This window comes from Mastomys coucha, unplaced genomic scaffold (assembly GCF_008632895.1).
Source record: "Mastomys coucha isolate ucsf_1 unplaced genomic scaffold, UCSF_Mcou_1 pScaffold6, whole genome shotgun sequence".
In the NCBI taxonomy this organism is placed as follows: Eukaryota; Metazoa; Chordata; class Mammalia; order Rodentia; family Muridae; genus Mastomys; species Mastomys coucha.
Window position 1 is genome coordinate 117,502,295 of NW_022196912.1, and position 14,373 is coordinate 117,516,667.

Here is a 14,373-nt window from a genome sequence, read left to right on the forward strand (position 1 = left end):
CTCTAAGCCACACATTTATGCCTCCAATTCACATATGGGATCATTCCTTGTCTCCCTTTCCCTCCCTCCCCTCCCCTCCTCTTCCCTTCTCTGCCTTAGTCTACCCTTACCTTCCCTGTCCCTCTTTCCCTGCCCCTCTATCTCCCTTTGTCTTTGCTCATCTCTCTCCTCTGTCACTGTCTCAGTGGCTCTGTCTTCTCGGTCTTTCCATCTCGGTTTCTCTCTTGCTGGGGATTGAACGCAGGTCTTCACAAATCCTAGACAAGCACTCTCCCACCTCGTCTTCTTCCCAGTACTCTTCCTTCTCTCCTGTTCCATATTTGCATTTCCCTTCTTCCTTCTGTCCTACAAGACAGAGAAAGAATATCACAACGTCATATGCTTACGCCACTCTGAAAGGCAGATCTGCAAAGAAAACTTGGAGGTTTGCTGGCAGTGTTTTGTCCTCTAAAGGGGGAGCATATGGTCCAAACACCATGTTCCGAGGATCCTTGGCTCCATTCTTTTTCTCCCCTTCTGTGTGGTTATCTGAAATGTGCTTATTCTCATTTGTTTCTTTCAGTTGGCTTTGAGAATTTTGTCATCTTAATTGTATTGTTGAATATGCAAGATGTTACTATTATTCCCAAAGTCTAAGCCAGATAAAAAGATGCAAGAAGAAACTCACCATCCCGACACCTCTGCTACCACCATTTTACCCTCCCCATCTCTTGTGCATCATTTAACCACGTTCTTTTTAGTACCTTCTTCTTGTATTTCTTTGTATGAGAACAAACATGTGTTTGTACTTCCTTCCTTCTTCCTTATGAAATCATGATACCCTGAGGAGTTATTGCTTCTTTATGTGACTTCACAGTACTCTAGTGTTTACTCAACCAAGTTCCTCTGTTTGGGCTTTTAAGCCATTTTTAATGTTTTCCAATTACAAAATACTTTAGGGGGATTATTTTTGTAAGTGCCAGATACATGTCATTAGCTTACATTTCTTAAAGCAGGGCTTCTGGATCAAAAGTAAATGCTGAAAATCATAAGGTTTTTGTTTGTTTGTTTGTGTTATAATAAAGTTGGAGTTGACTAAGAAGAGGTTTTAATGTAGATTTAAGCATGAACATTAAATGGGAGAGGAGATTAAGAGAAAGACAGTACATGCCTTGGGGTTGGTGTGCACACTCACACACACACACACACACACACTCACACATGCACGCACACACACTTGAGAACTCTAGCTCTGCTCTTGTAGAAGCTCTAGGTTTAGTTCCCCAGCCCCCACCCAGTGGCTTCCAGCCATCTGTTAACTCTAGTTCCAGGAAACCTAACACCCTCTTCTGACCTCCATTGGCAGAAGACGTGAATATGGTGCACACACATACAGTTAACACTCAAACACATAACATAAATACATCTTTACAAAAAGAACTTTGCATTAAGTGAGATGATCAGGAGACTTTTGATGGGGATAACCCAAAATGTATTCTGAGAGATAAGTCTCAGAGCAGGTAAATGTGGCAGAATTTGATGACATAGTCTTTGTAGGTGTGGTCAAGGGTGGGAGGAAGAGGTTACTCCAACGAAGAGTGCCCTGTCTCACACTGAGACGTTCTCGTAGGCGAAAGGCAGAGGGAGATTGAGGTAGAGAAAGATTAGGGGGAAAGGCCACATAAAGATGGATATAGAAATGAGAATTCTGTCTACAGCCAAGGACTGTAGAGGGTTGCTGACACCCACCGAGCTAGGAGGGAGACAGCGCAGGGACAACACTTGCTCTTGGACTTTGCCCTCTGCAATGGCATGATTTAATTTCTGTTGTTTGAAGCTGCTTGGTCTATGGTAATGAGTTACATCAGTCTTAGAAAGCAAACACCGAGTCTGTTGCCTAATTCCCTTCTCAGGGCAAGCCTGGCATCTGCCACAGTTTGTAAGAAGGACGGTTTCAGACTTAGGCTCCACCACCTTGCACTCGGATTTCTGCCAACCCAGTAGTTTGTAAGTGAGATTTCAGTGTAGTTCTGTAGTTGGTGTTTTTTAAGTGACGCTGAGTGTATGCCCATGTGTTTAATCGCTATTTCTATATTTTTTTGTGTGTTCACATCTTTCTGCTCATTTTGTGTAATTAAAAATTTAAATTAAATTAAATTATTTTATATATAAATAAATTATATAACACTATAAAGCAATTATATACTTATAAATTAATTATGATTACAAACTAATCGCTCAGCTAATTTTCTCATCTTTTGACAAGTCACCCAGCTAAAGCTTCCTAAGGAGGGAAAGGTTTATTTTGGCTCACGGTTTCTCTCCACTACGGCAGGCAGGGAAGACACAGCAGAGCTCCTGGGGCTAGAAGCATATGTTAGAGACTCCCTAGATCTTGGTGAATCCAGAAATAGAGAACAAAATTAGAAATGGGGCCCAGCTATAGTCCTAAAAGGTCCGTCCGTAAGTGTTCTACATCCATAAACCAGGTTCCATGTTCCTAAGGGACCCTAATCTCCCTCAACAGTGTCAGCAACTGGGCACCATGTGTTTGAACGTATGAGTCTATGTGGAGATATTTTACACCCAAACCACACCCTTGCCAAGCTTATGTCCATCTGATAATGCGACATTCATTTCAGTGGTCCCCAAAGTCTTAACAGTTTCCAACAACACTGTTCAAAGGTCCAAACTCCCAAGTCTCTTCTGAGACTTAAAGCAAACTCTTAGCAGTGAGCCACTATAAAATCATGAGTAGTACACTTACAGTGTACAGCAGCACAGAGTAAGCATCCCCGTTACAAAGGAGAGGAACAGGAGGAACAGCAAGGAAAGATTGTGCCACAGTGAGAACCCAAAACCAGCCATGACAAGTGGGGACATTGTGTAGACTCCAAAGGGCATGGCCACTTCCCATTCCTGCATCTCTGCTGCCTGTGGCACACATGGCCTTCCTTGGGGGTCTCCACTGAAACTTAGTTTTTACCTAAGTACATCTCTCCATACATGAAATCCAGTTCTGTTTCATGATATCTGGTCTATGGTTTTTCTCTGGAAACTTGATGCAGATCTCCATGACCCCATAACCTTTGAAATCTTCATGCTTGTGTAAGTTGTATGGCATCAAGTTCTGTGCTCATCTTGAGAAGTGCCCTGTCCCACCTCACCCCACCCCACCCCACCCCACCCCACCCCTGTATCATGGCTTTGTACCACTTTGAGTTTCTGTGTGTGACATAATCTGGAAAAATATCCATTTAAGTGCCTCTGTTTGAGCTGTGTGCCCTGGAGACTCAATCTTAAGTGCGCACTTTTTAAAGGAAGGTATTCCTAATGACTGCGTTTTTTACATTGGGATCCTTGGATAGAGGGCCGTATCCCTCTTTGGACAAATTTCTTTTTGTGGCAAAGTGCCTTTCAATTATGCCCATCACTTTAACAATTAATTCTTTTATCTACACTTACTTTGTCTATAGCATCAAATCTAATTCCTTTCTGTTCCACTTTTCACTCTAAATTATTAAAATGGGGCAAGTAATAACCATGATCTGAATGTTACACAGTCTTGAAAGTTCACCTGCCAAACAAATCTGTGTATTATTTGATGTGCTTGTCTCAAATTTTCTGGACATGGGCAGAACATAGTCAAATTCTTTGTTAAAATTCACCAGGAATGGCTTATAGTTCCCCAAAGGATCCCTAATCCCACCTGGAAGCCACAGTTTCTGCTGTTCAGATGGTATCAGCATTCCTGCCTTTATGAATCCTACCACAATGGCCCCAACATTGTACGTACAGCACTCTAGGGCTCCCTTGACCCACAGCACCAAACTCTTCCACATTCTTGTTCTGAAGGCTGCAGTACATGGTCAGACTTATCAGAGCAATGGCCCCACTTCTGGACCCCAGTGGTGGCTTTCTTTTGTCATGATGACAAAACATCAGACAGAAGCAATGTACAGAAGAAAACATTTATTTTGGCTCCATGTTTCAATCTGTCACTGTGAGGACAGCACCTTAGTGTAGTGTTGACAGCAGTGGGGAGTGCTGAGGTAGCCTTCTCTTCACACTGTGTAAAGGTATGTCTCTGTATTTTCAATTGTTAATTCTGCGGAGATTGAGTCCTGGCAGGATACTGGTATCACCATTTCTAGGGCCCATCACTGGGTTTTCTATTTTGTAAATATTCTTCCTTCCTCACTTGCCTGAAGGCAATCTAGACGTGTTCAGAGGTTCTTCCACTGCTGATGGGTTGTAATAAAGATCTGACGGTCAATAGCTGAAGCAGGAAGTGGGGACAGAACTTCGGGGCAGGTAAAATGCCACAGGCGGAGAGAGCAGAAGCAGATTTGACAACAGACAGTGAGGTGAATGGATGGACCAGCGGACCAGAGAAGAGCACAAGAGGTAGAGCTCGCCACGTGTTAGGATGTAGTACCAGGATTCGTTGGGTTAAGCTGGATAGCTGGCTGGGAGACTTCCCTAGCTAAAAAGACTAAGCTTTAAAATATTAAAAAGCCCCTGAACTGCTGGCGGGTCCAGAAAGTCCTGTTATAGGGGAGTTTGTAGTAGGGCTCCACAAATCTTGGAAGGACCAGGAAACAGACACAAGAACAGGAACAAAACGAAGGCTGGCCTATAACCTTTAAAGGCATGTCTGTCATAGTCTCTATCTAACTCGATCCTATACTTTGATTTCTTAACCTCCCTTCCTGCCAGCACCAACAGCTTAGAATCATGTTGAAACAAATGAGTGCAGGAGGGACTACAGTCCCTGAACAGCGGGACACAAAAGCACCAGCAGGTTCCTCCTTTCCGCTCCAGCCTATGGCCTCAGTAAAATCTCCAACAGGAGCTGTCCAAGAGGGCGGCCATACGTAGTCTCCTCAGCCTGCAGGTGTCACAGGTGCTGCAGAAGCTGTCCACAGTGGCTCACCACCCTTTTCCGCCTCAGTGGGAGCTGCCCCTCAGGAGCTGTCTGCAATGGTGACATCTTTCTTGTCTCAGCCTACTGCCCGCATGAGGAGCTGTCCACAGTGGCGAAACCTTTCCTGCCTCAGCTTACAGCTTTTGTGAAACACCACTGCAGGAGCTGCCCCACAGGAGCTGTCCGCAGTGGCTGCACTTCCGCTCTATACCACCCGCCAACATCCCCTTAGCAGCCCAGCAGAGATGGCACTCAGCAATAGCAGGTTGTGGCCAGGAAGGACTTCCCACCCTAATCCATGGGCCTGATGCAGGGGAAGAAGGGTGAAAAAAAGCCACCAAGCCCTGAGCAGGAAAACCCACCAATCCCTGAGCAGGAAAACCCACCAATCCCTGAGCAGGAAAACCCACCAATCCCTGAGCGCACTCTCAAGCTCAGGACTTGAATTTCCACCAATCCCCACCCTGGAAATCTCTGCCCCGAGAAGCCCCCACTCCTCTAGAAGTCCTATATAAGCACTGTCCCTCTGCCCAAATTCCCTGCTGTCCACTCCCAGGAGCAGAGGGCAGCAGCCATCCCTGAGTCCGTCCTTCCACAGCTTAGACCCTCCAATAAATCTCTTTCATAAGATTCCTGCCTGATGTGACAATCTCACGGGAAGAAGCCAAGAAGAACAGAAGCAGTAAGGAGAAGAAAGGAAGAGAAGGAGCGGGGCTGAGGCCCCGGAGCTCTTCAGCTCAAGTAGGGATACTCTCTCTTGGGAGCTGAAATGCTCTGCTGAGGAGGCTTCCGCTCAGAGCTGTGCAGTTCCTGGACTCCCTTGTCTTAGGATGCACTTTCCTAAGGACACTGTCCTATCTCAGAGATGTGTGGTTTCTGGGCCCCCGTGTCTCAGGATACCCTCCGATCAGAGCATAAACACAGGGATGTTTTCCTTTTCACACTTGGGTAGCTTTATTTCTTTTTACTTTTAGATCTCTGATTCTTTTTATTCTTTTTTCCAATAATTTCTTTATCTCCTTTACATCCCGATTGCAACTCACCTCTCCATGTCCCCCATCACAGCTCTTCCCCTACCATCCCCCTCTTTTACCTCTGAGAAGGGGGGAGTCCCCTCCTAGATACCAACCTATCCTGGCACCTCAAGTCACTGCAGGACTAGGCACATCCTCTCCCACTGAAGCCAGTCAGGGTAAGCCCCAACTCCAGTTGTTGGGTGATCCACATGAAGACAAAGCTGCACATTTGTTATGCATGTGCATGCGTGGGTGGGGGTGGTCCAGCTCATAGCTGGTGGTTCAGCCTCTGGGAGTCTTCAAGGGTCCAGGTTAATTGGCTCTGATGGTCTTCCTGTGGGCTGTCTCTCCTCTTCTGGTCCCTCAATCCTTCTTCTAAATCTTCCACAAGGCTTCCTAAGCTCGGTCATATGTTTGGCTATGGGTGTCTTCATTTGTTTAGGTTTTATTCTTTTTTCCCCAGTTCTACTTTCTTGTCTTTAATTAATCACATCATTTGATAAATAATTCCAGTACAGTATGAAATGACAGTGGATATAATCAGTATTTTCCTTAAGTTTTGCTTTAGTAAGATTCAATTTAATTTTTTTTTTATGTAAGAAAGATTCTGGCTTTAAGAATCAGGTATGTGAGTGCCTACTCAGGCATTCAAGATATATAGTTATGAAAATTATCTTTCAACTATTATTTGTTAGGGTGTATATTCCCATCATCTCTCTGCATATATCGTCACCTATCCATCCTTCTGACTATATTCTGCATCTCTATTATCTATCACCCGTCTGTGTGTCTATCTGTGTGCTTGTCTTTTATCACCCACTGCTCTGTCTCACTTGTTTGGTCTGAACCAGGAAAGTGAAGCATTTCATTCCACGATGTCTCTCTGGTACCCTCTACTGGCAAAAGCCAGCATTGTGCCTAATGTGGGATGCAGAAGCATTAAAAATGCTCTTAGATTGTCAGAGATTATGGGAGGACTTAGAGCCGATGAGCCATAAATTGATAATCTGCATACCAAATTGTTAGTTTCTGTTATAATAATTTATATTTTAAAGGTATCTTTGAAATATTTTACCCTTTGCCCACGTATTAGCTTTCTGATGCTTTTCATTCTCTCATATAGTTCCAAACTCCCATCTGGAATCATCTTTCTGCCAAAATAACTGCCTTAAAATATATTTAATAATCAGAATATGTTTCGTCTTTTGTCTTCTGAAATTCATGCTGTCCCATGTTTTTATGTGTATGGCTGTGTTGCTTGCATATCTGTACACCATGTGTGTGCAGTGCCCACATGGCTCAGAAGAGGATGTTTATTCCCTGGAACTGGAGTTAGAGAAGCTGACAGGTTGGTGCTGGAACTGACCAGTTCCTCTGGAAAAGCAACCAGTGCTCTTAACTGTGGATTTGTCTCTCTGGGCCCTTTGTCTTCATTTTTGAAGGATCTTTTTCTTCTTTCTGAAAACTATTATCATTGCCCTCCTTCACTTCTAGAACTTTAAAGACATCTTTCTTAGTATAGTTTTCAAGAGTTTTAGCTTTCTATTCTAAGCATCCTTGAATTTACCAAAGTGGACCTAACCATCATATAATGATCAAACCCAGAAAATCTATAGGTTATTATATTGTGTTGATAATATCCAATCATTCAAATCTTTTAAATTACACTGCTTTATCCACTCCCAGATCTCCCAGCATTGGCTTTCATGTCCCTTGGTTGCCTTTCCATCTAGGCAGTAAGAAACTCAGGTTTATTTCTTTTCTTTCCAGGCCTGGTAGAAGGATTCTGCTGGATATTTTTTGTACATTTTCCACTTTAGGCTTGTCCCAAATGCCTTCCTGTCAACTTTACTCTAATTCCCACAGAATTAGAATGTGCATCTCAGTTCAGCACATCGGTTGGCTGGCATAACTTCGGATGAGAAATCCAGCCTCCTCTTTCTTTCTTTTTTTTTTTTTTTTGGTTTTTCGAGACAGGGTTTCTCTGTGTAGCCCTGGCTGTCCTAGAACTCACTCTGAAGACCAGGCTGGCCTCGAACTCAGAAATCCACCTGCCTCTGCCTCCCAAGTGCTGGGATTAAAGGCGTGCGCCACCACTGCCCGGCTCAGCCTCCTCTTTCTTAACCTTTGTCCTCTGTATGCAGTGCATCTTTCTGTGTGTGTGATTTAAGAGTTTTCCATTTCTGCTCGGGCATGTTGTTCCTTGCCTGAGGTTCTCTGTGTTTCTCCTGTGGATTCGTTCTATCTGTTGGACCTGAGCACTCAGAGCTTTCAGTAAGTTTTGACAAAAAGCAAACAAAAGGAGACACTATTGTCCCCAACCCAACACAACCTTCTCCTGGCATTCTAAAATGTTAAATGATATAGTGGAGAAATTAACTTTCATATTTTTATCGCTCCCTCACTTGTCCTTTAAACCCACTTGACTTTGTTTATGAAGCTCAGGGCAGCAGCCCTTTCTTTAGCATCTGGATGAGGATATACCTCATCCTTTTGGGGTTTGTTTTAAAACCATAGACTTCATGATTTAATGATTCAACTTTGGTGCTCAAATCTTTGATTCATTTGGAATTGTTTCAAGGATGAGAAGAATTATACTTTCCTTCAGTCGCTAGTGACTCCCAAGCAATGCATGGCTTAACAATATATTTCCTCTATTGATTTCAAATGGCACTTTTGATTCATGCCAATTTTTATATATTTCCATTTATAAAAGAATGCATATTATGAAATGATATTACACATGCAACATACACATTTAGTATATTTAAGGATGGGTGACATTCTGAACTTGGTTTGATTTTTCTTTGGCTTGCATAAAATGAATAAAACAAAACAAAACAAAAGAAAACCATAGTCATAGTGCAACAGAAGTGGTGTTCTCACAGTCACATGGGGCAGTCTGGGTAGAGGCAGCAGAAGTGCCTCAACATGGCTGGCCCAAGCCTTGGGGGTTTGCATCAGTGTGTGTGCGTATGCATGTGCGTACGTGTGCATGTGCGTGTGCGTGTGTGTTGAGTTTGGAGTAAGAACAGGAGAACTATCAAGAATTAGAATTGGAGCCGGGCAGTGGTGGCACACGCCTTTAATCCCAGCACTTGGGAGGTAGAGGCAGGTGGATTTTTGAGTTCAAGGCCAGTCTGGTCTACAGAATGAGTTCCAGGACAGCCAGGGCTATACAGAGAAACCCTGTCTCGAAAAACCAAAAAAAAAAAAAAAAAAAAAAAAAATTAGAATTGGTACTAAATTAGCATCTGCTGCTTTCTCCTCTGCTGACTCTTGTGTTGTGCCCCATGCCAGGCTTTATTTGTCAGCTCTTCCGCTATGTGTACAAAAGTTGCCAGCCTCTCTTCCCCAGACTTTCTAAAGACAGCCACACTATTCTGACTTTGTCTTAGGAGCACTCTGTGGCCTGGCTGGGCTCTGTCTCAGGCCAGTCTCCCTCTGAAGCCACACACTACACTCTGGACCTGTGTCTGAGATCCACAATGTTCTTCTTCCCATCAGAAAGAGAGGTGGCTTTGTTGACTGGACTCAGCCCTCTGTGTGGTAGGACTATACATTATGAACTGAATGTCTCACTGATTCATTTGAAACCTAGTATTTGAAACCTAGCAGCGAGTTACATGAGGTCGAAAGGGTGGAACCTTCATAAATAGGACTAGTGACCTTATGAAAGACCCTAGAGAGTTATCTCTGCTTTTCTCCCATGTGAGGGCAGCGATAAGGCAGCACTTATGTATGAATCAAGAGAAGGGACACCCTCTTCAGAATGTAAGTATCCAGGCACTCCAGAGTTTGCAAAAACATCCTTTAATAACTGTTAACTCTTTCTCAGTGGTCCCTTCTCAATTGATTTGTTTGGAGAGTAGCCACAAGGGCTATTCATTACAAGATATCTAAAAGTAGGAACACCTGGTTGGCTTGGGGAGACCCTGAAGAAGACTGGGTAAAGGCCTCTGTGCTCCCAAAGTCAGGTGGCACCATGGCTTCTCGGGACAAGCTCTTACGCTACATTCATGATTTTGCTCATCATCAGGCTGCTCCATGTGAACTTGTCAAAGACCAGGAGGAGGAAGGGCCTGTTGAACTTGATGGTGAATGATTCAGAAGGCAAGTGTACTGGAGTCCCATTGGTGGCAGCAGGCAACACATTCCCTTCATCCAGCTGCAGCATGGCCTTGTGGAGCACCTGGGAGAAACACATCAAAGGCAGTAAATAAATCCCTGTCAGGAGGCAGGAGCTGTTCACATCTCATCACATGGCCATCTTGCAGTCTGTCCCATGGAAGGCGAAACAGGCAAAGTGCCCCAGACATTATGTGTTTGCTTTGTGTCAAAGCAGCAGCTCTGACTCCTGGCTGCACCTAACTTCCTCTTTGTTGGAATGATGGGCTGCATCCACCATGCAAGGTCAGAGGAAGTCCTGGGCTACATCGTGGCCTCTCTGTACCAGACCCCAGGCATCCAGAGACTTCATTCTGTCTTCCCTGCTGTGGAAACAGCAGAGCAGAACTTACATGATGTGCTTGTGCCTACTTGGCTTAGGAAAGCCTAGGCGGAAGCAGAAATGTAAAGCCCTGGCTGTTGGTATGTTCCCTTTAATGATTTACATTAGAGAGAGTTCTGAAGACAGCCAAATGGTCAACAGCTGGCTTAGAAAACCTGGGACAGAGCCCACTCTGGCAATTAAACATTGGATGACAGCCAATGTATTCTTTGCATCCCCTGGGAGGAGCTCTCTCATCAATTTCATTTCACAGCAAGTCTGAGGGGTTCTGGGTCTCTCTGTGATTGGCTCCTGCAGCCAGGCAGAGGCTGAGCCATGATTGTAATGGACCTCTGCAGTAGGTCTTAAGGATTTGAGGTTTTGAGTTGACAGACCAAAGGTCAAGTATTCCACTGTTCTTGCTGCTGTCAATGATTGTTCTTGCCAACTCTGTGAGCACTTTGAGCTCTTCACCCTTTCTGAGTTAAGGATCCCTTAGCATTGGGACAATGCCTATCGCCTCTATATGAACTTGAAGCTCCCATCAATAGTCAGTGTCCTTTAGGGCTTAGAACAGTCAATCCTTCAGCACTTCTAGTACAGTTATACTGAAAAATATCCCTTTTTGTCTTTTTAAAAATAAATTAATAAATGGTAAGAAGGATAATTTTGTGTGGCTGAGCCTTCCCAAGGACTTTACCCATTCACACAACACATTTATTGAACTCATACATCACTAAGTAAGGCTTCCATGAACTCCAAACCCTTGTGTTTGGAGGACAGTGTACATATCTGAGTAATGGAAACAAGTCTAGATCCTCGCACTGGTACATAGTAGATAATCAAAATGTTCTAAACACAGCTATGAATTCAGAACATCAAGCTGAAGACTGAAACATGAAATTGAGGAAAAGGCCTGGTGTGATGTTAATGAGACCTTCACCCTGTCTTCTATTTCTTTTTGCCAGGGGCTGCCCTCACTTCTGTCATGACCGCTTTGTTTTCCAGTGTCCATCCTCTGTGAGGATTCCTGGGATGGGTAGCTGTTTATCCCATGGCAGCTAAGATGGCTGTGACTCTCCCTAGTCACTAGCTTTCTGTGTGGTTGTTTTCTTGCTGAGCCTCTGTTTACTGAACTTGAAGGGCCTTGGGACCTATAGGACCTTTAACAAATGAATGTGTTGCTTACTATTAAGGTTTTTAGTGTAGATTTTGGAGAAAGGCTCCCAAAACACTTACTGTTAATGTCATGGGAATGTCTTTGGTGGTGCCTGAGAAATCTGATTGGTTGGTGAAGAAGTCCTTAATGCCCACATCTGCCAGCACATCTTTAAGGTCATAGGTATCAGACACAGAGAATTTTGGGATATACAGGTTCATCTGCCTGTCCAGGGTGAAACAAAAAGAGTTAGAGAGTTCAAAGGTAGGCCTAGCGGTAGATAGCAGCACATCCTTTCCCAGACCGATGTTTACTTCTTTGTGTGATTCCACGAGCATTTGTACCACCAGCCTGACTCACTCACTAGGGATACAGGAAAAGGTATCCCCTGGATGATTCCTTTCAAGAGGACATTATTTAAATTGTGGTATTGTTATTACTTGCTGCAGTTACTCAGATTTACAGGGAGAGATATCGGAAAATCAGAACAGAAAGGTGATACACAGTTTGGTGATGAAAGGAAGTTATCCCAGATAACTATCCTGAGGATAGGATGGTTTTAGATAAAGTGGTCATATTTTTGTTAAAGAGCTTAATATTGTTAATGAGAAATCAGGAACTCTGCACTGGAATAATAGAAAAGAGTGAGTGCAAGTGCTCACTCACTCATTAAGAGTTCTAAATTGTCACTTGAAAAGATAGCACCTGAAATAATAGAGCTTTAAAGATACCTGTAAGAAAATTGCTGCCTAGGAAAGTATCTTTTAAGTATTGGACACAAAGGCACACATCTGTGGTTCAATGGGGTGGTATCTCAACCTGGCAGCAGAACTTGGCATCATCCACATTGTAGAATTTGGTAGGCATGAAGGATGTAAAATTGAAGGGTCGTAGAGGTGGGCACCAAGTTTCCAGAAAGTCTCTGAGGCCAGACAATGTATAGTATAGATTTCCTATGCAGAGCTCCTGAGCAGGCTATGTGAAGAAGGTTCAATGGAGACCCCAGAATGTTGAATTTGACAGGATCTTTGTTGATTGGATTTTAGAATCACATAGGAGACACACTTTTGGATGTGTCTGTGATGGTGTTTCCAGAGAGGTTTAACTGCAGATGGGGGACCCATCCTAAATGAGAGTTAAGTGTCTTGACTGACAAAAGGGGCAAAAGGGAGCCACTGTTCTGCTTCACCACAGATAGGCCCAGAAACAACAGCCAAGTTATTATGGACTGAAGCCTCCGAAACAGTAGACAAAGCCATATCTTTCAATCTTTTAAAATGCTTCTTTCTAGTATTCATGACAGCAATGAAGAAAGAACCAACACAAAAAATGGTACTGGAGTGGGGGGGCTGGCGAGGTGGCTCAGCAGGTAAGAGCACTGACTGCTCTTCCGAAGGTCATGAGTTCAAATCCCAGCAACCACATGGTGGCTCACAACCACCCATAATGAGATCTGATGCCCTCTTCTGGTGTGTCTGAAGTCAGCTACAGTGTACTTATTTATAATAACAAATAAAATCTTAAAAAAAAAAATGGTACCAGAAGTGGGGTGATTTCTGTGAATACCTGACAATGTGGTTTAGAAGGCTTGAGAACTGGCTTGAGGAATTTGAAAATGCTTGGAGGTATGGGCTAGAAAAGCTTAGAAGTCTATAAAAAGGGGCCTAATATGTGATTAGGGTGGGATCTCAGAAGACCAGAATGAACAATATTTATTTAGGACTCATATGGTCCTACAGAAAGAGGAAAGACTGCTCATGTTTGAGTTTCAAGTGGGAACAAGAGCTGAGCGGGAAACAGGACAAAAGGACGTTCATGTTACATTCTGACAATCAACTTATATGCTCTTTGTCCATGCCTTGAGACTTGCATGGATTTAAAATAGAACTGGGCATTTCAAGGCAGCTCAGTAGTTAGGCCATGACCTAGGCTCTGCTTTTTGGCCAGATTTACAGTGGGATTGAGAACAAAAGAGCAAAGTGGAAAGATCTAAAAACCTTATACAATCTGGTCAGAAGAAGAGCATGTTAAAAGTTGTGAACAGGGAGGGGAGGGTATGGTTGTTAAAGACATCTTTATAATTACAAAGAAATGAACCTGGACTTTGTGTCACTATCTTGTAATCTTAGCAATTCCAGACTCTAGAGCAGGCGCTTGATGTGTCAAAGCCTGCTTGAGGTACAGAGTGAGTTCACAGCCAGTCTGAGTAAACTCTACCTTTAAAAAGGGGTTATTGGAGGTACAGTTCAGTAGTAAGTCTACAAAAAAGAGACCCTTGGTTTAATTCTGAGTACTGAATTTTAAAAATGAAATAGGAGCCATGCCCTGAAGTTCGATCATACACACACACCACAGGGTCCAGATGTAAAAGTATAAACTCATTTACAAGACATTTTCTTAAGAAAGTAATGTAGCTAGAGCTCCATGCTCACACTAGGCTCCCAGACAGTTGTTTCTCCATGACTTTTCTCAGTGTAGTCAGTTGCCCAGGATGCAAATGCCAATTGCATTGTGCTTTACAGAGGCCTCCAAAGATCTACAGTGAGGCATGCTTTATAATAAGCCAGCAACGAAAATAGCAAAGTGGAGAGACTAGTGTTTGGTGAGTTCCCTCTAAGGAATTGATATAAGAATATAATATACAAGGTGGATATGGTTATAAAATTCACAAGAAAGTGGGACTGGACTTGTGGTATGTCCCAAATTACCTCTGGATAGAGGGATCGTAAGTATAACTTTCAGGTTAGAGAACCTTACAGCCTATGGGGAAAATAAGACCTGAATGTGTGTGTGTGTGTGTGTG

General features: G+C 43.4%; 1 protein-coding gene across 2 annotated transcripts in view; it reads right to left on the bottom strand.

Moving 5' to 3' along the window:
• Positions 1-9,716: 9,716 nt before the first annotated feature.
• Serpina6 (serpin family A member 6) overlaps positions 9,717-14,373 on the bottom strand; it is a 10,584-nt gene continuing 5,927 nt past the window's right edge. For both annotated transcript variants that reach the window (XM_031356079.1, XM_031356080.1), the window contains exons 4-5: positions 11,651-11,795; positions 9,717-10,114 (exon numbers count right to left, since the gene is read on the bottom strand). In XM_031356079.1, the coding sequence (XP_031211939.1) occupies positions 9,929-10,114; positions 11,651-11,795 (331 nt within the window). In that variant the 3' untranslated portion in view covers positions 9,717-9,928. The remainder of the gene's footprint in view (positions 10,115-11,650; positions 11,796-14,373) is intronic.